This window comes from Bradysia coprophila, assembly GCF_014529535.1.
Source record: "Bradysia coprophila strain Holo2 chromosome X unlocalized genomic scaffold, BU_Bcop_v1 contig_12, whole genome shotgun sequence".
Lineage (NCBI taxonomy): Eukaryota > Metazoa > Arthropoda > Insecta > Diptera > Sciaridae > Bradysia > Bradysia coprophila.
Genome location: NW_023503293.1, coordinates 1,019,110 through 1,044,842, shown reverse-complemented (window position 1 = coordinate 1,044,842; position 25,733 = coordinate 1,019,110). Strand labels below are relative to the sequence as shown.

General features: G+C 35.3%; 1 protein-coding gene across 2 annotated transcripts; it reads left to right on the top strand.

Moving 5' to 3' along the window:
- Positions 1-1,476: 1,476 nt before the first annotated feature.
- LOC119067525 (mannosyl-oligosaccharide alpha-1,2-mannosidase IA) lies at positions 1,477-23,927 on the top strand. Of its 2 annotated transcripts, none has more exons than XM_037170554.1 (8): positions 1,477-2,094; positions 19,267-19,485; positions 19,560-19,739; positions 19,805-20,018; positions 20,092-20,316; positions 20,790-20,928; positions 20,989-21,250; positions 21,314-23,927. In XM_037170554.1, exons 1-8 carry the CDS (start codon positions 1,612-1,614, stop codon positions 21,449-21,451), a joined length of 1,860 nt encoding a protein of 619 aa, XP_037026449.1. In that variant the 5' UTR covers positions 1,477-1,611; the 3' UTR covers positions 21,452-23,927. The 2 variants fall into 2 exon arrangements, with proteins under 2 accessions (XP_037026449.1, XP_037026450.1); XM_037170555.1 differs by lacking the exon at positions 1,477-2,094 and adding an exon at positions 16,226-16,727.
- Positions 23,928-25,733: the final 1,806 nt, after the last annotated feature.

The following is a 25,733-nucleotide window of genomic DNA, read 5'->3' as shown; positions in this document are numbered from 1 at the left end:
CCAGTGACCAAATGTGACCAAAGTCACATTCCGAACAAAACATAACAACAAAACTGAACAACATACCGGTGCAAAAGCATTCCATATTAATGCCGAAAGTAATCCGTATGAATGCCTAAAGAAGTCCGTTCCGTGTGCATATATTCTCACAAATGTCGAAAAATAAGCAATCTGTAGGAATGCCGAAAGACATCCGAATGAATGCCGAAAGCAGTCCGTATGAATGCTGAAAGCAATCCTTATGAATGCATTGTCACAAAACACTAAAAACATTACATTCGCGTACATACAACAACTTGACACATTTGGGAAAGAATAAAGATAGGATCGAAAATGACATAAGCGGGAATGAAAATTGAGAGAAAATAGTAGGGGAGAATGTTGCTCTTTCGGTACTAAATTTGGTGAGTGAATGTGACGGTTTTGGTACTACAGGAAGAAAAATATTTTTTATCAAGTTGACATTTCACATAATGAGTGTGTTCAACAAAATAGGTCTAAATTTTGTGCCACCGCCTTTGTGATCCACTCAGAGGTGTCTTAGCCTGTTCTTTCATAACCTTGATTTTAACACTGGCTATACACTGTTATGATCGGAGCGAGAGTTAAGGAGAAAGACAGAAAGATAACACACACCGTCTGCGGGCTTTTCGTCTAACACCAGTTAATTATGACTTGTCATTGCAAATTTTCATATAAATTTTTAACATATCCTCCAAGGCAAGTCAAAATAACTGCTTCAAATTAAGTATCGGACCTTCTATCTCGTCAAAACAGTCTACTGTCTTCGTTGTCAAAAGTATTCAGCCTATTGACGCAGTGTGTGTAAATACAATAGGTTTCACACGAAAGAAAGAGGTTGAATTGAAGAAGAAGAAGAGTAAAAATTGATGTGTATGACACTATTGAATGGAATATTTTGTGTGGTAGATTTTGTTTTGTTTTTGTTAGGTTGTATATCCATATACAAACTGTGTGTAATACCGTTCAGATAATTTACCAACAAAACCAGAGAGGTACCGAACTGTTTTGAATCGGTAGCGGGTGATTACCGTATTGTTATAATCGAATGGGACTCAATCTATTTTCATGTGAAATCAATTAAAATTTCATTAAAATCTGAAGATATCAGATTTTTTTACTTTAAAACGATTAGAATAATTGTACTGATCGGAAATTTTATCAAAAATATGAAAATCTAGTCAAATCTGGTTCACAAACATTTTAATTGCAAATTAAACATATTTTTGGAACATAATTGGAAACTTACGATCAGTACAATCATTGTTGTAAGTTTCAAAGTTTTTTTTTTAATTTAAATTAATTGAGTAAAATTGGAGAAGTGTTTAACATTATTAATGCATATCACGGGTAGACCAGCTGGTAACATGTCAAATGAATTGGTAACTTAATTGGTACATCAGACAATGTGTACATGGAAAATCAACTTGAGAAAACCAAACAGCTCCCGTTTTATTATTGGTTTCGTTCGCTGTCATACCGCAGTGTATGTGTGATGGTGGAAGTGGACGTGAAAAAATAAAACACACAAAATTCCATAAAAAATAATATTTGAGTGAGGTAATATTCGAATCAGAAAAAGGACACGAAATGTTGCCCACCTATGCACGCATCAATAGTTCGAATAGCGGATCCGCGGTTCGTAGATCCTTCCGGACGAGAGAAAAATGTTTAATTATTTTAGTGTTCTTAACGCTCGGTTTTGTGTGTTTCGGGGGTTTTTTCTATTTACCTGACAACTTTGGCACCGATCGGGTACTGAAAGTGTATAAACAGTTCCAGAAAGCCGGACCGGAAATTTTTATTCCAGCTCCGCCACCAGCTCGCAGTGACGACACTGCACACTTTGCCGATCGAGCGAAGTTAAATGCTAAAATCCAAGAAGAACTGAACGACTTCTTGGAGAAACCAGACACTGGAAAAAGTTCCAGTACACAAGAGGATGCTCCGCTGATGAACCCACCGTCGCCGGAAAACACTTTCAGAGAATCATCGTCGTCGCCAATGTTGTCGCTGCTGAATGGCGAGGATGCCAATTCAGATGTTCGCGAAAAACGGGATAAAGTGAAAGAGGTGAGTTCAAAGTTTATTGCCATTTCGTTGAACCACAGAAAATTATTACCGTTCCACACACACCAGACAATGATAACAAAAACATTTTCGACCACGTCTGATTGTGCCTCTTGATTTTGACGTGGCCTTTTTTTTCTTTGCGATCTACCTGATATGCTGATTGCTAGCTTAACGAATTAAATGAAACCAAAAAAAACTAAAACTGTTATATATATACAATACAGTCGGTATGGCTCTTGTCATATCAGCTACATTTAGGTGATTTTCTCAATTTGGTTTGATTATGCAATTGTTTTATAGCTGGCTCATATGTCTACTGTGTGTATAGGAGATATAAGATCGACCTAACCGAGAGTTTCGTAAAACAGTTGGGCATTAATAAGACTAATAAAACTGAATTTTTTGTTATGCCTAGTTTACGCTCGTCCGCACTGTCACATGCTCGACGCTCGTTCAACCATATACAAAAAATCATTTTACAATAATGAACTAAGCCAAACTACCGTTTTCATTCAATGCATACAGAAATAGCAAAATTATAATGAACTTCCGTACATCCGTCTGTGTACATCAAGTCAATTTTTCTCTCACCAATTGTGTACATACCTACAGCTATGTACGGTTTTGTTCCATTTTTTTTTTCTTTTTAATTTTTTTCGTTGTTGTTTTGGTTTTGGATTGGTTTCATTGAACCTAAACAAAGGCAAAGAAATTCAGATACAAATTTGCATATTCACGTTTTGTTTTCTGTGTAGAGAATGTGTACATGAAGATGAAGAAAAAGTAGGGAGCACAGTATTTTGTAGCTTTGCATCATACAGAGTAAATTGTAACGTATTTAACGTATCGTGCTGGTATACACAGACACAGACTACTGGTGCCAATTAGGCGAAGATTTTCCCAATAAATTTGATCTAAATTCGCAAGCTCCTACAGGTGATCCCGGATCACTGACGACCGAATTGTTGTTATGAACTTAAGATTCACAGAATTTAGTGACATTATTTTTGGCCAAGATATTCTTCAAATCTATTTTTACCATGAAGCTATGATGTAAAAGACAAGTGTTCTACATTTTTGAACATTTGCACAGAAATGAGCCACCATGACTTCATATTAAAAAGTAGTTTTGAAGTGAAGAGTCCCATAAGTCCCCAGTAGTAGACACAATGCACATCTGTCTGCAGTGAAAATCTTGCTTCCGTCTATTGTAACCCATTCATATGGCTAACAGGACCTATATGGTACATATGAATGGACCAGTGATATATGTTACACGTAATAGTCCTCACATAGCGACATGTTCATTAAAACTGTCTTGAGTACAAGTGCACACTTTATGTGCGACCCTTCTGGTGCTGCTAACAAGAAAATACTTCCAAACATTCTTGAATCGTATATGAAATGAAATGAATTTTTTATCGGGCTTGACGCTTTCGAATTCTAAAGTGTGTCAAGCTTTTGTGAGAATTTTAGTGAGAACAATGGTCATCTTCGATATTTTGTGATACGTTTCACTCTGGTGAATATTTCAACGATTTACTGGTACAAATAAATGTAAGGCAAGGTGTATTTGCACCATGGATGCGCTAGGTTCCCACACAAACCGATTCGAATTTATAATGGTTACGGTTTAATTGTTAGCGTTCTTTGTATGGATAAAAGATACTTGTTGTTGATACTTGTTGGTATCTCATTGTAAAGCTTATACTTGAGAAAGGTCCGCCGGGCGTAGAAATTATGTTTTAAGCCTCCGGGAAATGAATCATTATTTCATTGACATGAGCGTTCAAACTCCCAGGGACTTAGTGAGTAAAGTACCTTACGTAATTGTTTCAAACTTTGTGTTTTGCCTTGTGTAGTTAGTAGTTGCATCCCCAGCCTTCTGCTCGAGCTGCACACTTGGTAATATAAAGTTCCAAACAAGGACGTAATCTACTATTCTTCCTCGTGACAGCATCAAAATTTCCCGATAGCCAAAAACCTAAAAATGATTTTCTTGTCCATAAATTTTCCGGGGCTGTCTTTGACGAAGACTCAATTTCCCGGTATCTTGCGAAAATATTTTTCAGTGACCAGGTATTCGGGTACCACATTATATCTCCACATCATCTCCGTATATATCTTTGCTCTTTACACGTAGTGTGCGGAAGTGTCCAAAGTTCACCGAATTTAACAAAAACTCAACGTTGAAAATTCATCATCAAAGTGGTCATTAACCTGATCACCGTTGCTGTTCTACCCTACAAAATTAAATTGACAAAAATACTGAACGTATACATTGCACCGCACAGTATGATTAATGTTATTCTCATTATACACACACCTTATCGACAATAATCTGCTAATTGCAAAATATTGTCATATCTTTTCTTCAAATAAAGGAGCCTTTTGCACCTGTACATCTTTACTTAATATTCCGTCATACAACGAGTAAAAGTTGTATAAGGGGCTGTCCATAAAATACGTTAAGGTTTAAGGGGCAAGCAATGTTAAAGGAATGATGGATAAACATGGACGTAACAGAAGGGAATGGTCAAAAACTAAAAAACTACAAAGAAAAGTAGGGACATCTAGTACGTCTCTGAGAGCTAGCGTGAGTCAAAAGTCTCAGAAATTGATAATTTTAGAGTGTCTCTTTCTAAAAATAATTCTATGGTCGAAACAGAACGGATGGTCAAAATGTAATAAAAAAATGATGGACCTGAGGGTCATTCACAAATGAAATCCTATACTTCTCGTAAATTTCTGACCTTTTCGACATACATTTTTCCATAATTTGTTAACATGGTGGTGTTTCACGTTTCACTGAACTCGTCATTCGTAGTGACAACGTCCTTTTTTATGAATGACATCCCATCAATACAAAAAAAGTAACAAAACTTTTCCCGGTTTGCTGTGTGCGTGGTTTGATGGCCATTAGTAACAATATCTAAAATTCAGCATATGATAGTGAGACCAAAATATTTTCCAAATAAATATTGGAATTACATTTATTTTGACAACCTTTACCAGCAAGTGAATGGTGAACCTATCAGCGAATTTGAATTATATCATTGATAAGCAATTAATACACAATTCAGTGAACAAATACAAAATAACTGAAAAGCGTCATAAAATTTACAAAATGTATGTAAGACGAGGTCGCGTTATCAGTAGAAATTATAGCATAGCATTATGCCTGTGTTTTTCCAAGAAATGTTTTTTTTTTTCTTACTTTACCATTGATAAAGTGAGAATGTAGAATGTATAACATTCCTACAAAAAAATTCGTAATTAACAGTAGCCAGATCGAATCGTGATTTAGGTCGCAAATTTTGGCAAAGAAAATTTATTTCAGAAGCGTGTTTTGACTCCTGTTTAACACCTTAAAAGGCTACAAAAATGCAGCTGTACGTGTACATGCACACATTTACTGATTTAATGCTGTAGCAACCAAAAACAAAAATCGAAAAAAAAAATCGATTTGACGAATAGTCAGAGTTCGTCATTTTCGGATTCCGGCTGTACCATCAACGAAATGTAAATTTTCTAACCCACTTTCGAAAACTCTTTTGTTATGAATTTATCATGAAAAAAGTAACTTTAGTCGAAATGAAAAAAGTTAACTTAGTCGAAATGACGGGTTAAATGACGGGTTAATTTGAACTAGGTCATAGTGCATGTTCATTACGAGATTTCACTTCAAAGTTGAGTAATGTTTCGCTACGAACAAAATTTCCACTTTTAATTGCAGTAAACTAGTAAAGTTTACAAAATCATATCAAATTCAATGTAATCGTAAATTATAAAAATCGATCCACCGATCGAGGTACACAAAACGTACAATAAAAGTGTAATTCTTATGTTATAAGGAAAAACGTGAATTTGGGGCGAAGTACTATGAGATAGTAAAAGACGGAAGTAGAAGACCAATTAGTCGGGAAACAGCGACTTTTTATAATTTATTTTGACAAAAAGGCTAATTCTTCTACAACATCAAATTTATACAACAATCGGCAATGTTATAACACGGTTTCGATGTGCCTTTGTTATTGTTTATGTGTAAGTAAATGAAAGTTCTAAACTGTTCTAAAAAACTTACAGCCTCCTCACAGTCTCCTGACAGTCTTTTTGAATATTGAAAAATATTTCGAAGAAAGTCGTACAAAATTATTAAAATGCTTTTTAAATATATTTGAATTATCGTAAAAGAGATTCTGTAAACGGAGAATTGTTCTGCTTTGTGTAAAGAAAGTAAAAAAATTGTAAAATTTTTGTCTGTTTTCCGACTAATTAGGCCATAACGACATCAAAAACGTTTCGAGTAGAGGGACAACATTCACTTCGTATCGAAAAAAGCACCCTAGACCTGTCATTACTACGGCATGTGGTGTTTTATTGTAAAGTTAGGTTAATTCATTCAATGTTTTAAACATTTCTTGTAGTGGGCTTCTGAAGTTCATGAAAATTTTCGGCTCTTGGTTCCAACATATAAAATATCTGTCACTTCTTCACCAGCCAATAAGCGAATATAAAAATTTAACAGGTTTTAAACGATGGCTGTTTGTGCATAAAAATGATCCACTTTCAAAAAAGCTCCTCATATCACAGAATTATCTACATCTTGAAGGGAGGAATTTTACACTAATAATTTAAGTTTTCTTTGACACTGAATGCCATTCAAAACAAGCTTCGGTGGGATTCAGAACTTAAGAGCTTTTCTCATTCTGTAACATTAACGCACACAGAATTGTTTTTCTGAGCGGCTTCTAAGACATATTATGTTCATCAATAAAATTTTTCGTCGTGATTTTGATGTGTCAAATGTCAAAATTTGTTGCGGATGAAACGTTACTGTTTTGCACAAGTAAAAAATCCCACTTTCGTATCTATGCAGAGAAACGGAAAGGAACAGCTGCAACAGCTTAGATACGAAAGTCGGACTTTTTACATGGGCAAAGCAATAGTGTAGTTTATTTCGCTGTATTTGTTTTTGAACAAATTCAGTCGTTGGTGGATTCTGCTTTTCACAGCTTTTGTCAACAGGAATCATTTCACCTGCATTTTTCTAGATTTAAGGCGATGCACCTAATTCCACGAAACCCTTGTTGGTTTGACAAAAAGGGAAAAAATAACCAGAAAACCAAAAACCTTTGGAAAAAGTTTAACGAACGAATGACAATAACCAAACATTAACACTAATGACCACTAATGATTAGGTTCCACGATTTATGCCAAAAAAACCAAATGCAAAATTACTATTTTGATGGGCTATTCAACGATGTTGTAATAATCATTAAGTAAACAGTAAACATCCTACCTCCACTAACTTATCTTAAATTAAAAATTTGTTTATTTAACTTACACAACAATTTCGAATTTCTGTCAATATTTCCTGATCTCATAAATACTCAATTTGATGTTCTGGGTAATGACTTGCTCACTATGAATTCTTTCATCGATAATGGGGAGAGGGATACCGATCCCGAAATACGCTGCAAAACTAACCTTCGTGTTATACCATGCACATTTGAAGATACAGGTAGACTAATTGTGATTAGAAGATTTTGTGGTGATGACGGAAAATCTTCTAATCACAATTAGTCTACCTGGTGATGACGGAAAATTGTTTTTTTTTAATCTTACAAAATATAAACAGCAATATGCATTGCGTGGTCTTCGAATTTACTGTAGCAGTACCGTACGGTTCTACAAGAATTCTCCAAATTTTGCCTGAATAATATTGCAATCAAATTTAGGTGAAAGTTTTTCGATAAATCTACTATTGACAATGGAATCAATAAAGTTACTTATAAGTACATGTAAACAATAGGTCCTGTAAGTTAGTTTTACTAACATGTAACGTTAGTAACGCTATTTCCTTTATTTATTGTTTCTAAAGTACATAACTACGCCAACAACCCAATAATGTATTTCTATTGTCTGTAAAAATAAGGTTGCACGGACAGAGATAGAACACTTTATAATCACCACATTTTCCGTACAAAAAGCATGCCTATCAAGTGCAGTCTCTAGGTGAAAAACCAATTATGAATAATACTCGTCGAATAACAGAACTACCAGCTAACCTATTCTGAAATTAATAACATTTGCATGCAGTTTGTCCATTAAAAATAAATATAAAAATTTGCTGAAAACCACCGTCAAAACGAGTTTAAAAATTTCATTAAAACATCATTGAATTGTTAATTTGGAGAGCTCCATATAGACTGTGGCCATAATGCTCCAGGGGTCATTCATAAAATCCGTACACTGTTTTGATGCGGAAGAGAATGTGTCTGACAAAAGTATCCCCTTCCTTACGTTTTCGAAATTTTCTGCATCATAAACCCTCACCTCTAGGTGGATCTAAGATTCTTCACGTTTCGGGCGCGTACTTTGTGAATTACATCCATGCATGAGCTCATCATAATACAAAAACGTTTCCAATTCATAAAGTGGTGTCTGTTCGGATAAAGAATGCCATCATTCTACTTTGATTTTCTTCAATTTTTTTTATTTCGATTTATTGTTTTAACAACGGAATGGGTATATAGGTGATCATAATTTAAGCCACATTATCTTGATTCTCTTCAAATTATTATGTCTGCGTTAACATATTCAAGTAGTTGATTCATTTAAGTATATAAGAATGGTTATCAACCATACCGATCTTGCTTGAAAATAATGTTGCGTTCGATACGATCTAATTGACGTTGTTGGGATATTGTTATTAGCAACGGTATCAAAAGACCTAGACTGGATTTACGTATTCAAAACTAAGTAACACACACACACACACACACACACACACATGCAGTTGTCTCAAAATACATTCAATGTAACATACACTTTACATGCATATGCACGGTAAAGTGCACTTTACATCACTGTTTGTGACAGGTAAAATACACTTACCGTCCACAAACATGTAAAATGTGTTACGTCACTGCTTGTAAATGCTTGTTTAGGCACGTGTGATTACTCCACTCGCCTTCGGCTCGTTCCACAAATCTCACATTTGCCTAAACAAATATTTACAAACAGTGACGTAACACACTATTACACACGTGTGTACGCACTATGCTTGTGTTTCACTTTAAGAGTCATCGATGTTTAGCTAAAATTCTAGCCTTCATTTGTGCGTCTCGTATTTTATTTTCGATGATAACTCTTCTTCATTTTTGAAAAATGTAAGACAACAATAACGACCACAAAAAATATATTTTGTTCTAGCAATTTGTAGTACTAAGAAAAGTCAACAGTTTATAAGCAAATTTCTATAGACTGCTGTTTTTTCTCCGGACTGGTTAAACTGCCACAACTACCTCTATTTTTTATTGAAAACCAACACATTCGTGGTTTTTATTGTCGTCTTAGGAAACGCTACAGTTTTAGCTAATCATCGGTCCTTAGAGGTGTGCGCCGATCTTAAAATAGTCGGCGGCGGTGCGCCGACTGGTAAGGGATCGGCGGCGGCGCGCCGGAAGAAATTTATAGTCGGCGGCGGTGCGCCGATCGGCGCGCCGATAAATTTACAAAAAATCTAAACTTTCGAAAATAATGCAAAAACATTTGAAAAAGCGTGCGCAATCATTTTTCCGAACACTGAAATCTTACTATCTTGTAATCTGAAGTATCAACCACTTATACAAGGGGAATCAACTGAGGCGTATCTCACCTTTTATATTGTGTACAATGTACAATCACCTATTATTTTGAAAACATCTAATTTAATGAATCCAAGAATGATTAATGAGTTTGCGTAAATGACATGTAAGCTATAAGTCAAATTATAATTTGGAAATTTTAAGTCACATCTTCATACCAGATGTTCTGCAGGCTTCTTATTTCCAACTTATAATTTATGTCATTTACGCAAACTCACTACTACTATCTTTCGATTTATGCAATAACCGTTCCCGTTGCCTTTAGTCCATCTTCGATGAAGGAGTGAGATCGTAGTAGAAGGTTTTCGCAAATAAGAGATTTAGATAAACTTAAATTTATAAGTAATAAGTGCATAGACTACGCCAAAATGATTTTTTTTCCCAAATTTTTTAAATAAAGCAGCTAAAAATTGAAAATAAAGATACCCGTGTCTCGTCTTTTTGACGAAAAAACTTGAAACCGGAAAGATTTTCCACTTTATAAATTCCTAAAACACGTGATTTGCGCCATTTTCCACCCAAATTCCACATAAGGTCTTAAGTTTGCCACTTTACAATTACAGTAGTTTTGACTGATTCACTGAATTTTGTTCTCCTTCTTCTTCCTCTTATATGCACAGAAAATAGAGTAACGTACCCAAGAGTTCACGTTAAGTGAGGATACAGAAAAGACAAATGCTGTTTCGACCTCGGGTATCGATGGCGGTCTCGGGCCAGCGTGATCTGACCATCCTCAGTAGTATCCATCGATACCCTTCCCAAGACAGCAGCAAACTTTTTCTTTGGACTAGTATTTATATGGCGACCATATAAAAGACGAGCTATAGGTAGACCACCAGAGAGATGGACAAACGGAATTAAGAATATTGCAGGTACAAACTGGCAGCAAATGGCAATGGATAGCAGTGGATAGAAACAGGCTGAAAAAGAAGAAGAAGAAGTATTTAAAAATATGCATAAACCACTTGCCATCTACTGATAGAAATAGGATACGTTATAGAAAGCTACTTCGAAGATAACCCTATCGTAGCATCAGAAACAAAATCACCGTCGTACAGTGCAAGTAAGAAGAAAAACCCAAAGTTTCAACAAAAAATTTTTAACAAAAAACTCCTTTCTACGCATATAGAAACATAGCAGCATATAGAAACCTGACTTATAAATTAAGAGCGATAAACATTTGCTAAAACCTTGTACATGTACTCAGGCACACACTTTTGTATAGATTTTTCAATTTAAGTTTATATTTATTGTCGCCCATTAAAATTTCTGAAAGCACTAAACGTATAAAATTTCGGCGCGACGAAAATACAATCGGCGGCGGCGGCGGCGTGAGCTATTATTTTTCGGCGGCGGCGCGCCGAAAATTTAGCAAAAAATCGGCGGCGCGCCGGCGTAAAATCGGCGGTGCACACCTCTATCGGTCCTCTTAAAAGGAATGCATGTTTTGCTGAAAAACATACATTTAGGCGTTTTTTAAATAATCTTTTTTGATGATATCACTTCACCAGAATCCAAGAGTGTACGACCACAATAACAATCATGAAGAAACATTTATTTATTTTACCGACATTTACATTAAAAATTTGCCTAATAGACTCGGAATACTTGTCTAACTTCATGAATACGGGTAATTTTGGTTAGTTAGTTTACGAAAAATGTTAATCAATCGAGTGAATGTGGTAATGCAGAATTTTGATTGAATAATCCAAAATTATTTAAACAATTTTATCAGATATTCAGTTAATAAGTTGGTTCGAATTTTTTCAATAAAAATTATATTTGGTTGTAGCAGTTTGACCAGCTCTGAGAAAAATCAGCAGTCAGCAACGAAACTTTCATTAACTATTCATTCATCTACGAGCTGCCACAACCAAATCAATTTTAATTGAAAGCTAACACATTCCTGGTGGTTATTGCGGTCTTACATTTTTGAAAAAGGATTCTGGTGGAAATATATCATGAAAGTAAACTAAAATACAGTATTTAAAAAACGCCCGAATGTATGCTTTTCAGCAATGCATCGATGCCTCTTAATAATTAGACTAATTTCTGTAAAGTCATTAGACTTTTAGTTGTCGTGGAACAATAAACGTTTTAATGTCGAGTTTTAAATGCAGAAATGAAATTGAATTTTTATTTTTATTATCGCTTCGCTACATAAAAATTAAAAATAAATTTTTATTTCTGAAATGTATATTAACAAAAAAAAATCAACTACACAAAGAAAACAAAGACTTTGTATTAGCCATTCCATCCACCGCGCGATAGGTCTATTTTGTTGTGGATTTAATCACATCTGATATCACAGTAGTATAAGTTTTAACAAAGATTCGATCAACCAAAATCTCGTACTATTTCGAAGAGATCGTTTGTTCAAATAAAATTTTATGAAAGAATAAGAAACCATGTCTGTTTCACTATAAAAAAAATTCCATGATTCGTATACATCAGACAACATTGTTTATGTAGTCTGTTATAAATGTAATATACAGATGTTAAATTTACTGCGGATAGGATTGATCTATTAACGGCACCATTTAAGAATATGGAAATTGAACAAAAATAATAATTGGAAGTGTCTGCTTTTTACCCAACAATGTCCTTAAACCAGACAAACACCACTCCGAATGTGTATATTAGGAGGCACCGATATTTAGCTAAAATTGTAGCCTACATTGGCGTGTCTAGTATTTCATTCTTGATGATATCTTTTCATCAGAATCCTTTTTGAAAAATGTACGACCGCAATGAGAGGCATCGATGCTTTTGCTGAAAAGCATACATTTGGGCTTTTTTAAATACTGGATTTTAGTTTACTTTTGATGATATCTTTCCATTAGGATTGATTTAAAAAAATATACGACCACGAATGTATTACTTTCCAAAAGAAAATAGATTTGGTGGCAGCGATTTGACCAGCTCTGAGAAAACTGAGCAGTTTATGAAAATTTTGTCGTAAATTTTTCGAAAAAGATACGAGGCACGCAAATGTAGGCTACAATTTTAACTAAGTACCGATGGCTCTTAACGGTTATTATTGGCACCCTACATGGTGTAGGACAGCAATGAATCTAAACTACCAGATATGGTCTAACGTCAACGATTTTAAGAACGGAGTCAAACCCACCCATTTTCATATTATTTTGACATGAAAAATGAATGCGTTCGATTTTGTCCATTTATGAAGAATAGCCAAAACTGTTATGTATATTCATTGTTGGATAGGACTGGGTTCTCGAGTTCACTTTCCCCCTTGTCATACTGTTACAGTCGAATATGGGTGGGGGTAATGCCCTATATAACCGAATGAGAGTGACACGAAAGTTCTCTATAAACGCAATCTCTCCCTTTCATTAAATTCACAAAGTTGCTTAGAAACCTGGGCCATCTATTTTGTGATAGGCACAACATTTGGTGAAACACAAGTTAATCACAGTCTACCAATTTAAAAAAAAAATGTCATCAGCATCGAACTATTGTGCTAGGCCGTGCGTCTGAATGACATTACCTCCGCCCATATCCTTAGTCGAATCTACTTTTTATTGAAAGCTAACACATTTGAGCTCATTATTAGAGTCGTACATTATTCGAAAAGTATTCTGATGAAAAAATATCATCGAAAATAAAATATGAAACGCGCGAATGTAGGCTATAATTTCAGCGTAGCATGGATGCCACTGAAGAAGCATCGATGCTTTGCTACAGAGCATACACTTGGGCGTTTTTTTTTAAATTATGGATTTTAGTTTACTTTTGATGATATTTTTCCACCAGAATTCATTTTGAAAAATGTACGACCGCAAGAACGACCACGAATGTGTTAGCTTTCAACAGGAAAAAGAGTTTGTTGTAGCAGTTTGAACAGCTTTGAGAAAACTGAGCAGTTTTTGAAAATTTAGTTAATCTGCTCACGTTTCACACATTCGTGGTCGTTATTGCGGTCGTACATTTTTCAAAAAGGATTCTGATGACAACATTTCATCAAAAATGAAATACACGCAAATATAGGCTAAAATGTAAGCTAAGCATGGATGTCTCTTAGACGCCTCAGCATTTTTATAAACCGTTATGTAATTTCATGTTGACTTTTGTCGGCGAACTCAACCATTGCAACAGTGGTCCTGTATTGCGAAAAATTGACTGGCATTAAAAACAAATTTTCGTAAACCCTATTTCGTTGAAAGATTGTAATTATAGAACCATGACATTAGCAGGTAAAATTCTGTATTTATCTCTCAAATTGTTCGTGTTGTCATCCATTTCAAAATATTTCACCTGTAAAATATGTTCGCAGTGGTTCCACTCAACTTAATAATTCTGCAGATATTGAAGCGAATTGAAAATGGGAAACACTATGAAATCGTTGAGTTTCATTTTCGAAACTCTTTTAAACCAAAGATCCTGAATCAGAAGGGCTTCCAGCGCATGGGATACCTGTTTCTCAGATATCGTTGTATTTCGAGCACTGAGTACAAAATCGGTTTAAACGACAATACGAACAATACCATCATCTACACAACCAATGAACTAGCAGAACATATTTTTCTAATATATTTAACAAGACGAAAAGCAATTTACCCAAAATGTTAGCTTTTTTTGGTGGTGTCGGTTGTCGCACCAAACACGAGAGAATAACATGAAAAATTGTGTGTCTTAAATTAATGTCTCTTGAACGTCTTGTACATATTCGAAAAGTAAAGACATATTATACTAACATTCGTTGGAACGACTAGTGCATTTTAGTATTGCTACAATATATATGGATCTAGTCTGTGGTCTAGTGTTATAGAACCAGTCTATAACGACTGTCGTATCATTTTATCGGTGTACTTTTATTTTACGTTGGTTATTTATGATTTCAAATTGCATTGTTTGAAAATAGTTTACCTATTTGCCATTGCCACCGGCGAAAAGATGGTGTACTATTTAAGAGACTATATCAGAAATGCGTTGTACATATAGAACAAGTTTTTTTTTTGCACCATTGGTGGTTGTAAAAGACCAACAAGAGCCAGTGTTACAGTGGAATATTTTTGTTTTGTTATTCCTGCCATAGATTATTCAAATTGTTATACTCGTAAAGTGTGGTTCTTATTATATATTGTCAGAATGCAGTAAAAACATCGTGTACACCAAAAATACTATCCCATATGACATAAACATTTGGTGTTATAAATATTAAAAATAGAAAATTAACTGTGGATAACTGAAATATGATTTTAGTTTATTTCTGTAAATAAAGAAAGAATTAAAAACAAAATTCAACGATAAATCGAGACAGTAAATCAAAAAATTGGTAGTACGCCGGTTGTTTCATATAATACACACTTTGTTTGGTCTGAAACATTCAGGCGTATATCAATTGTTTACATTTTCTTTTTAATCAAAAGACCTTTTCACCGAAGTAGAGAATGTGATAAAAGAATGAGATGCTGAGCATAGAATTTTAAATATATTTTTTTCTTTAATTATGTGACGACAAAGTCCTCTGTTCGAGTTGATATTAAGCAGACCGCTGCCTCGTTTCATAAAGATGAGCATTGTACTGATATCAACCGATTCTTAAAAATTTTCCATTACTTTAACGGTTTATTTCTGAATTTTACTCAAAAATGTAAGGTAAAGTTTACTTTACTTCACGGTGGCGAAACTTTACCTCAAGTTTTTGAGTAACAGTACATTACTTAACAATAATGGGGGCAAATGATAAGAATAGTACTTCTTGTTCCATTGCCAAGTAATAGTATATTACTTCCGAGGTTCCAAGTTGTGTATTTGATAACTGGGGTGTTACAGCCCGACCCGAAGGAAAGGGCTGTATTCCTAACTTCTCAAATAACAACTTGGAACCTCGTAAGTACAATGCTTTAAGTGATTGGGCAATGAAACATGCCATAACACGTAAAAAATATTTAACGACTTTTAGTGGATTTCTTGTCGATTTCTATGTAACTTAGAATTTTCAAAATATTTTACGTAAACATTAAACGGCAAACATCCGAACAAATAATGTGTAACCAATCATCTGGTGTTGCTTATCACACACCAAGATGTCAATAATACATTTTTCGCATGAAAATTTATAACAGAATGCGATCCCATTGATGATGTTAAATGATCCAGCCTTCACAATTAACGATGATAATTAATTCAAAAATCTAATTTCAATTGAACAAAAGTATAATGAGCAGCGTAATATAAGATCAGTCTTGCGTACAACCTATTTTAAATGGATTTTAATAATAAGCTGGTGTTGATTTAGCGACGATCGGTTTGTCTTGTCAATACACATGACAACCGCGAAGATTTCATTATTATTCTAATTAGAAAAGTAAATAATAAAAAAAATCGAAATAATTAAGTGAGAACATTTAGTATGTTTCATTAAAAGTTACGCCAATCACTGTTTGTTGAACGTTGGAGTCGCTTTTAATTGAATTATTTAATCTAAATTCTTGTTCCATCTCCAAATTGCAGTTTACTTAAACAATTTATAAATGCAGAGCGCTTTGCTAACAAAGCAATCAATTTGATAACTTGCGAAAAGTATTAAATGAAAGTGTGTGAACTCGTGCAGAGATATTACATTAAATTCGCTGGTGAACTCAATTAGTTAATTAATTCAATACCATGGATAAAAAGCGGCGTGTATGCCTAGTGTATTGTGTGGTGTGTTCCATTGCGGCATTGTGTATGATCATGGTGATAGCATTAATCGTCGAAGGAAGATTCGATTTTACTGCATCGATTGACGAAAATAGCGAATCGTTATCAGACGTTGACTATAATGCGAATCTTTATAGCGACAACATACCGGAAAGCGGATGGAACGTGAATGATGTTAAACACCATCAACGAGACGATAAATTTCAATTTTCCAATAAAGTGTATTCGGGGAAAAATGATGGAAATTATCTGATTATTGATGATGAGAATATTAGTCAAATAGATCATGACAAACGTGACACTGTTAAAGAGGTAATTTTTCATGAACATTTATAATCGACGGTGGCGTACCAAAGCGATGTACCTACCACTTCTCCCCAATGTTTAGACCCGTACGAAGTACTGGGGTCTTATGGGTTTACGCATACGTTTGTAACACGTCGAATTGGACTCCCTGAGTAAGGGGAAACCTATTGTGGTTGTCTAGAGATGCCAAATCCGCGAAAAAAAAAAATGTCCGTCTGTCCGTCTGTCCGTCTGTCTGCACGATAACTTGAGTAAAACGCATCCGATTTTGAAAATTCTTTTTTTTCCCGTTTGGTAATGTCAAAAGACAGGCTAAGTTCGAAGATGAGTGATTTTGGATCGACCCCTCCCGAGCTGTGGCCCAATAAGTGCTTTACGGTTTTTCGAAGATATCTCCGGACATTTAAACGTTAAACTTGTAAGTGATACGTCAAATAAAAGGTATTTACAATACCGATCGACAAAAAAAAAGTTTATGGAAATCGGATGACCGACTCGTGAGTTAGACGCCTTGGTGTGGAACAGGCACAGGGCGGCAAGCAGTTTTTGCTTGTAGGTCGGCCACATTTGAACATATTTCGTCTGTTTTCGCTTTATTAGATAGGTATTGACCGTACCAATCAGGGAAAAAAAATTTATGAAATTATGTTCTCCGGAGCGTGAGCTAGGTCTCTTGGAGTGAGCTCTTATCTGGCTACTCGGAAGTACAGTGAACGTGGTGTATTTTGACAATATCTCGAGTAAATTTTGACCGAATTTCATGAATTTTTTTTTGTTTGAAAGGTATTAACGAATGTAAAGCGTCGGTACTATTTCCGGTCTCCTAACAAAATGGCTGCCGGCGGCCATATTGGATTTTAGTAAAATAGAAATATCTTGGGAAAAATGATACTTAGAGAGTTTCTGTTAACATGGAAATAATTTGTTATGTGTGTGGGGTTTCAGGGATTCCATATACGGACATCTATATATACCTATATACAGCTATATTGAGCTATATACAGGCATATAGAGCTATATAATAGCATATATTTATCTGTGAAATGTTTATTTATAGTGAAATATAGTTAAATATAGCGGTATATAGCTGTTTAAATAGGAATTTATGAAATTTGTCTTCGTACGGGGCTGTCTATATTGCCTCCGGCAATTTAGTTGTATATGATAACAAGGCAAAGAGTGGATAATGTAAGTGATTTTAAAGGGAGAATAGTTTTTCAGCAGAGAAGAAAATGAAGTAAGAGAAATGAAGAGTTTCACATTAAAGGCTTTTGATACGAATAGGTGTTTCGTACGGGTCGGCGTTAGCTATGTTTTTTTTTGTCTTTTCAACCTCAATGAATAATGTAAACTAAATGAAACATTGTTGAAATTTACTGAACATCTAAATTCAATGTGCAGTAGATTGCTAATCAAAGTCACATTGGCGAGCTAATTCTTGCTTTACAATGCTAGCATATCATGAATTAAATGGGAACGTTGACGCTGCCTAAATTTCCTTCAATAGCTCCAATCTGCAACGACACCATTACTTACCAATACATCTAATATTTTTGATCAATTTTGTTGCTTATGTAGGGTATCTTAATGCAACATTTGTCGGTTGATTGTTCTAGCGATTTCTTCTTCTCTGTTGTGTTTTCCATTGTAATCTGATATTCGCCACAGGTTGATCAATGGAAAACGCTAAATTATTGCTCGTGTGTTTTCGGCCTAGACGAATAAAATCAATACTATTAATACTTCGGGTTTTCGAGTTCCTTCCGGCCTATAGGGCCCTAGGTTTTATTTAGCTATCTGGACTGTCTACATCTACAAGAATTACCATCAATTAGGGAATTTCTTTAGGAATTTAAGGAATTTTTAGAAATTTTCTGGAATTTTGGGAATTTTCAGGAATTTGACTACAAAAATTGCCTATGCCGACCATTGAGCTGTTATAGTCTATTAGACACATTAACACATTGCCGGTTTTTGCGACTTATCAACTTTAGCCACACCGGAAAGTGCTAAGGGAGTCGAGGAATACCTCCAAATAAATTTCCAAAAATCAAAAATTTGGAAATTTGGTATTCCTCGACTCCCTTAGCACTTTCCGGTGTGCTTAAAGTGCCTGCTCGAGCATTATTATTTATTTTTTTCTTTAATCTTTAATTTGTACGAAGAAGTCAGCCGGGTCTCCTTACAAAGGTTTTTAAATTTTTATCCGCGTTGGGTCGAGTTTGGGCTTGCGAACTCTAAAACTGAACTGGTAGTGTTGCACCACAACTCCATTTCGCCATTTCGCCTCAGGAGATGGGAAGACAAACACCGTTGTGGTATTTAACAATTTCAGCCGCTACACTTTTATAGTTTTATGTTTCACTTCTATTATCTGACATTCAATAGAGTAACTTTTTGCGTATACATTAAACTTGAATCACTATGGCAATGGTGCAATATCTGCCGCCTTAACATTTGCACCAAACACTATACAAAACATTCACATTTACGAAAGTTTTTCTGACGAAAAAGTTTTTGATAAAATTATTTACATTCGTTGCAGATGATGAAACATGCCTGGGAATACTACAAACTGTACGCTTGGGGTAAGAATGAACTGAGACCAATCAGCAAGCGACCGCACACCGGTAGCATTTTTGGAACATCAGATCTGGGAGCTACAATTGTTGACGGCTTGGATACATTGTATCTGATGAATTTAACCAAAGAGTTTAACGAAGGCAAAGATTGGATTGCACGACGATTCACATTAGATAACGTAGTGAGTGAAAATGACCAATGACCATCGGACTGTTAAGATTCGAAGCAAAAAAATATTTTTTCTCTTTTTTTTAGTCTGCTGATTTATCTGTCTTTGAGACAAATATTCGATACGTTGGTGGATTATTAGCCTGTTACGCATTCACCGGTGACCCGATGTTCAAAGAAAAGGCTCAATATGTTGCTGATAAACTACTTCCAGCGTTTCAAACGCCCACGGGCATTCCGAATGCTTTAGTAAATTTGAAAACTGGGGTAAGTTTCGTTGTCATTCCAAGTGGAAGAGAATTGTTTAAATCAAACTTAAATTACTAAACCAGGCAAGCAAAAATTATGGTTGGGCCAGTGGCGGTAGCAGTATATTGTCGGAATTCGGAACTCTTCACTTAGAGTTCGCTTATTTGAGTGACATCACCGGCAATCCCGTGTACCGCGAACGTGTACAGAACATTCGACAAATCTTAAAGGACATTGAAAAGCCGAAGGGACTCTATCCAAACTATCTGAATCCCAAAACGGGTAAATGGGGACAACGTACGTACACAAATTGTTGATTGCACGTTCAGGCTGTCTTATCGCTAAAATATTTTTTTCTTTTGTCAAACAGAACATATGTCGCTGGGTGCACTTGGCGATAGTTTCTACGAATATCTGCTTAAATCGTGGTTACAATCGGGTCAGACCGATGATGAGGCGAAAGAAATGTACGACGAAGCCATGACTGCCATTTTGAAGCATATGATTGTAACGTCTCCGGGTGGTTTGATTTATACGTCGGACATGAAATTCGACCGATTAGAACATAAAATGGATCATTTGGCCTGTTTCTCAGGTGAGATTAATATTTCCATTTTGCCAAACTGTTGTGGCTGATCTCGAAGTTCTTAGTCAGTTGTAGCCATAAGAGAGCGATCCGCGAAATTACGACTTTTTTATATGATTTCCAACAAACCAGCCAGTTTCTAAGCGGCTGTTTTCAGTGCAATGACCTGACCAGATAATTTTAGACCTAGGTCAAAACGTTGAGGCGTTGAATTGAATATATTTATCACAGTTCACCAATGCTTATTGACTCATGCCATACCTACACTTTGTTGGACAGTACCAATGAAATTTGAGAATTTCGAACATTCTCCATTTCATTACAACTGCGTGACGAATAGTTATCAGAGATATCATGCTCGTTGTAGACATTGTGAACTGTGAAACCAAATATTTAAGTTTTTGAAACTCTGAGCAAGGCACCGCAAGGCTTCTCAAATTAATTGGACCAATTTTTTTCGTTTATTTTTCCGCATCGAATAGGTGGTCTGTTCGCTCTTGGTGCGCAGACTTTGCAAAATGAAAATTCAAAGCGCTACATGGAAGTGGGCGCTGGTATTACGAATACGTGCCACGAAAGTTACATCCGAACTCCAACTCATTTAGGTCCGGAAGCGTTCAGGTAAAATAAAACCCGCGAACTGATTCCGCAGTAAGCTAATCCGTTTGTCGTTGCCGACAGATTTTCGGATGGTACCGAAGCCAAAGCACTGAAAGCTCAAGAAAAGTACTACATTCTTCGGCCGGAAACCTTCGAAAGCTACTTCGTTCTGTGGCGTTTGACACACGACCAAAAGTATCGTGATTGGGGCTGGGACGCCGTACAGGCGCTGGAAAAACATTGTCGGACACCAACTGGTTATTGTGGCCTTAAAAATGTGTACCTGGAGGAACCGCAGAAAGACGATGTTCAACAGAGTTTCTTCTTGGCAGAAACATTAAAGGTATGATGGGAGGTAGAGGTGCATCACATTGAAGTCGAACTTAATCGATTGTCGTTTTTACAGTATTTATATCTACTATTTTCGGACGATTCCTTGCTGCCGTTGGATGAATGGGTATTTAATACGGAAGCACATCCGCTTCCCATACATGGTGCGAATGCACTCTATCGTATGGCTCCCGTTCCAGCCAACTTACAATGAATGTAGAGAGACATTTTCTTCATTCGAAAAGACTTAAATGTAGAAAATTAAAATTGTGATTCAGCGAGGGAGGAGGGGAAGGAGGAGTGAACATCGGCTTTTCTGTTTTGTAGATAAATTTTTCAATTTTTTTTTTTTATAATTTTCATTTTTCTTTAATAAGCGTCGTCGGAGATCCATGTTAATATATTTAGACTTGGTATAGTACAATTTTGGTGTATCTCTGCTGGATGGATGTGTTGGTTTTTATTTTGTAATGGTGTGTGTTTGGTTTGCTGATTGTTTTTTCGATTTAAACTAACGATTATAGGCAGTCATTGATGTATGCGTGAAGATGTGTGTGATTTTAAAATGAATTTAAAAATATTTACAAGTGGGAATCAAACAATGGACAGTGGAGAAAGGGGATACAAGTTTATGATTTCTTGAAATATCCGAAGACACTATTTTTACTTAGGAAACAAATATAAAATTAATGAAACTAAAACTATTAATGTTGTCCCAATGGCACGAGTTGTAAAGTCACCTTCAATCTTAAAAATTGGTGGATTTACATTTTTGTTATAATTTAAAACTCCTGCACGTACTCTGCAGTGATTGTTTATTATACGTTAAATCAATATATTGAGCCATGAGAGTGAATGCTGAAAACACACGATCAATTTTTATTTGCTTAGAAACCTCACTAACAGACTTTTACGGCCAATAACAAGTGCTGTCTGGATGCCTCACGTGTCTTCCGAACCACGCCTCAAAGTATATAAATTCTCTCTTAGGTGCTAATTGATATCTTGCCTAAATGTAGGCTAGGCACATGAACACAAATTTGCGGATGGGATGGCTTACGTACTAGCCTTCCACCAAAATGATACGGGTTCGAATCCATTGTCAGACAATTTCTTATGGAACTTTTCTAGCAATTATATCGCATTGGTAACGTCCTAAAGTTCACTGAAGTTTCATACGATTAATTTGAGTGAATATGTCTAGCCTACATTTAGGCGAGATATCAATTAGTACATAACTCAGAGAGAATTTGCAGGGGTGGTTGGGAAGTCACGTTTAGTCGGTGGTCCAGACTATACTTGTTATTCTATGTGATGTCTCTAGACGGACAGATATGCAGAGAAGTAGGTTTGAGGGACTATCTGTTTTCGAGAGTTTCCATAGACATTGATTTAAACTATCCATAAATTTTTGAAAAATAAAATCGTTAAAACAATGGACTTAACATCGTCTGAAGAAGAATATCAAAACCGAGCGCTCGACATCGCAAATTTGATTGCCAAATGGTCGACTTTTGTCAATATTTCGGTGTCCGATAAAATACCATTTTTATTTCTCTTCGATAACCCTTTGTTAACCCATTTAAATGTGTTTGAAGTTCATCTATCCGATTTTTAAGATTGAAATTCTATGAAGAAAAAGTTAGTTTTAGAATTAGTCATTTGATGTAACGATATTTAATAACAGAACACATAACAAAATCAATAGGAGGTGAACGCACAGTAAATTTAGATGAATTAGAAACAAACAACAACAACAAAACTCGTTCGTGGCAACAATATGCACCAGTCCAAATAACAAGATAAATAACTTAAGTCTAAGACAAATTTCCCATTAATTATGCGGTGTGCTACTCATTAGGATATCTATCGATGAATTGAATGGGATTTTGTTTTTGGAGTCACTTATGTAAAATTGGTACCACAGTGCGACAATGATACACTTTTCAATGTCAACAATTTAAGCACTAAAATGTGAATTTATGTCGACATTTTAAGGACTCCTGTCCAATCAAGTCGTAGTGACTCTTTACGTCGAACAGACAAGTTAAGCTCGTGGAACCACTCTGTGTCACATACGGTTATTCATCTGTTATCGATAACGACGACAAAGGTAATGACAAGCTCGGGGTAATGTGGTCCTTTATATAGTAAAATGGATGTTAAAAAAATTGAAGTACAAGATTTGGAAAAATACTTTAACCGATGGAAGTAATAGACCCGATAATAATACTGATCATATGCTCGTCGTCTGTAGCAGGTCAATAGGTTAATATGGCTGGGACCATACTTTTAGTTTGTTTTTGTTTATAAAAGACTGTTCTACACTGGATCTTGGCTCAGCGCATACGAAGTCTGAGTCTTAATATTAGACTATTCATATTTCTGACACAGATTCAGAGTAGTTTAACACCTCCAAATAATTCATGGGAGATTTGTCGTCGTCGGCTATGCACCGTGTTGTCCTTTTATTTTATTTTTTCCATGAGCGCACAGAACATTCAACGATCAAAACGATTGTGTATTTTGCCGGATCGAGATTGAAACCATTTTGTATAGAAAGTTTGCTTAACTTTGTTGCTAATTTATTTGTCTTTTATAGTCGCGAAAACATTTGTGTTCTCCGTCAATATTTTTTGTTGAGATTTTTTTTTAATGTGAAATGAAAGAACTGTTATAACTTATCTAAACACTCACCAACTTTTACCAGACAAAAAAACATTGAAGCAAAATAAAATATTTGTGTGAATGTGCCAATTTACTAGGAGAAATTAAAATATTTTATTTAAATAAAAAAAATTAAAAAATTATTGTAAATAATACGCAAATCATAATTTATTAAGAAAATGAATGTTTTTTTCTAAATACTTTTGTAAATAAGTCGTACACATGTTCGCAGTCTCATTTCCGTTGGATTTTGTTTGTTGGTTTGTTTGAGGTTTTTCTTTTAGTTCAGGTCCTGCCAATTGTAGTTATACTAATTGTCCCCACTCTTTCTTCCATCTAAGACTCGGAACAGATCGATTTTAACCTGTGCTGAATCTGAGACAGTCGACCCGAAAAGATTCATATCATGTTTCCCATTAAAATTACCTGAACCTGATCTGATGAACGTTGACCTGAATGTGATCTAATCAAACTCTAATGACTCGACTAGAGGTAAATTTGAATTAGAAATTTAAATGTAAAATGGAAAAAAATTTACATAAAAATTCAGGTAATCTGAAAATCTACCAGGTCAGGACAGGTCGAATCCAGATTCAGATTATTTCCGGTCAGGTCAAAATTAAACCAATTAGATTCCAGGTAACCTGGCTTCACGTTAAAAACAGCCTGAACTTATTCCGAGCCTTACTTCCATCCCGTTAATGAATTGAGATTATGTGCATGCTTTTTAGTGAATCGTGTCGAGGGTGATAAAGAACCATAAACTCACCGAAGCGACAATATAAATTTTAAAGAGACCTTTACAACACTGTCATGCTGTCCTAGATATAGGTATGACAAATGTATTCACATTTCCAAGTTCCAATGTAAAGGAACGCGAGAACGTTCACAGATCCCATGTCTTCGTGACAAATATGAATAAGATTCGTTTCCATTTTGTCATAAATAGTACAACATATTACTTACCACAATGGGACATATGGTGAAAATGACACTATTTGTGTGGGCAATAAAGAATTCAGCTCGGAATAGTTCGATGCTAAATCCAAGTTATGTGCATCAAGTTGTTATTCGTGAAAAATTGGAGTTTGCCAGTCAAGTCAATGACATGACAAAACATGAGATTTTAAAATCGAAAGAGTATAGTTCCATTATTCTGTCGATGCTAATCACCACTGCCCGTGCCCAAGAATAATCATACCTAAGGGGTAAGATTAGTTTACTTTGACTCAAAATGAACGACTTCATTCTACATCCTTATCTGAACAATACAAGAAGACACTTCGGAAGGTGGCATGTGGGACATATTTATTGTCAATTTATTGGAAAATAAATTAACAGAACATTACGTCCGTGCGTTCAATTTTTTATTTTCACGGAATTAAGTGAGTTTATAAAGCCTGACCTGAACAGGAGGGCTGTATCCTTACTCGTCAAAGTAGAAAGTTTGAAAGGACGGACGTACTGTGCTTTACGTGATTAAGCAATATAAATGCATATTTTATATGAGCAAAGCGTCATTTACATTGCTGTAGCACGTAACCTATTTTTTACTTTTTGAAATTATTTATCATTTTTTTGTGTAAAATCAAAAAAGAGCTGAAAGAATATTGGGTGAAAAATGATGTGGTTCGTTTTGTTTGTTTGTTTGTTTTAAACTTATTTCAATCATTGGTCCAAGATTCTGTTATAAGTAAGTGAAGTTAAATTTATGAAGTAAATTAAGTAACCAGTTAAAATGTCGAAATTCACCTGATGTTTATTTAGCTTTCGTGCGCTTCTTATGTTCGATTAACGCATTAATTTATTCGAAAGACTTTGTACCGACT

Bases quoted from the DNA above. Each gene is read 5' to 3' on its own strand.
- LOC119067525 (XM_037170554.1), top strand. From the start codon at position 1,612: ATGTTGCCCACCTATGCACGCATCAATAGTTCGAATAGCGGATCCGCG. The intron at 2,095-19,266 runs GTGAGTTCAAAG...CATTCGTTGCAG, and splicing joins AACGGGATAAAGTGAAAGAG to ATGATGAAACATGCCTGGGA. The intron at 19,486-19,559 runs GTGAGTGAAAAT...TCTTTTTTTTAG, and splicing joins GATTCACATTAGATAACGTA to TCTGCTGATTTATCTGTCTT.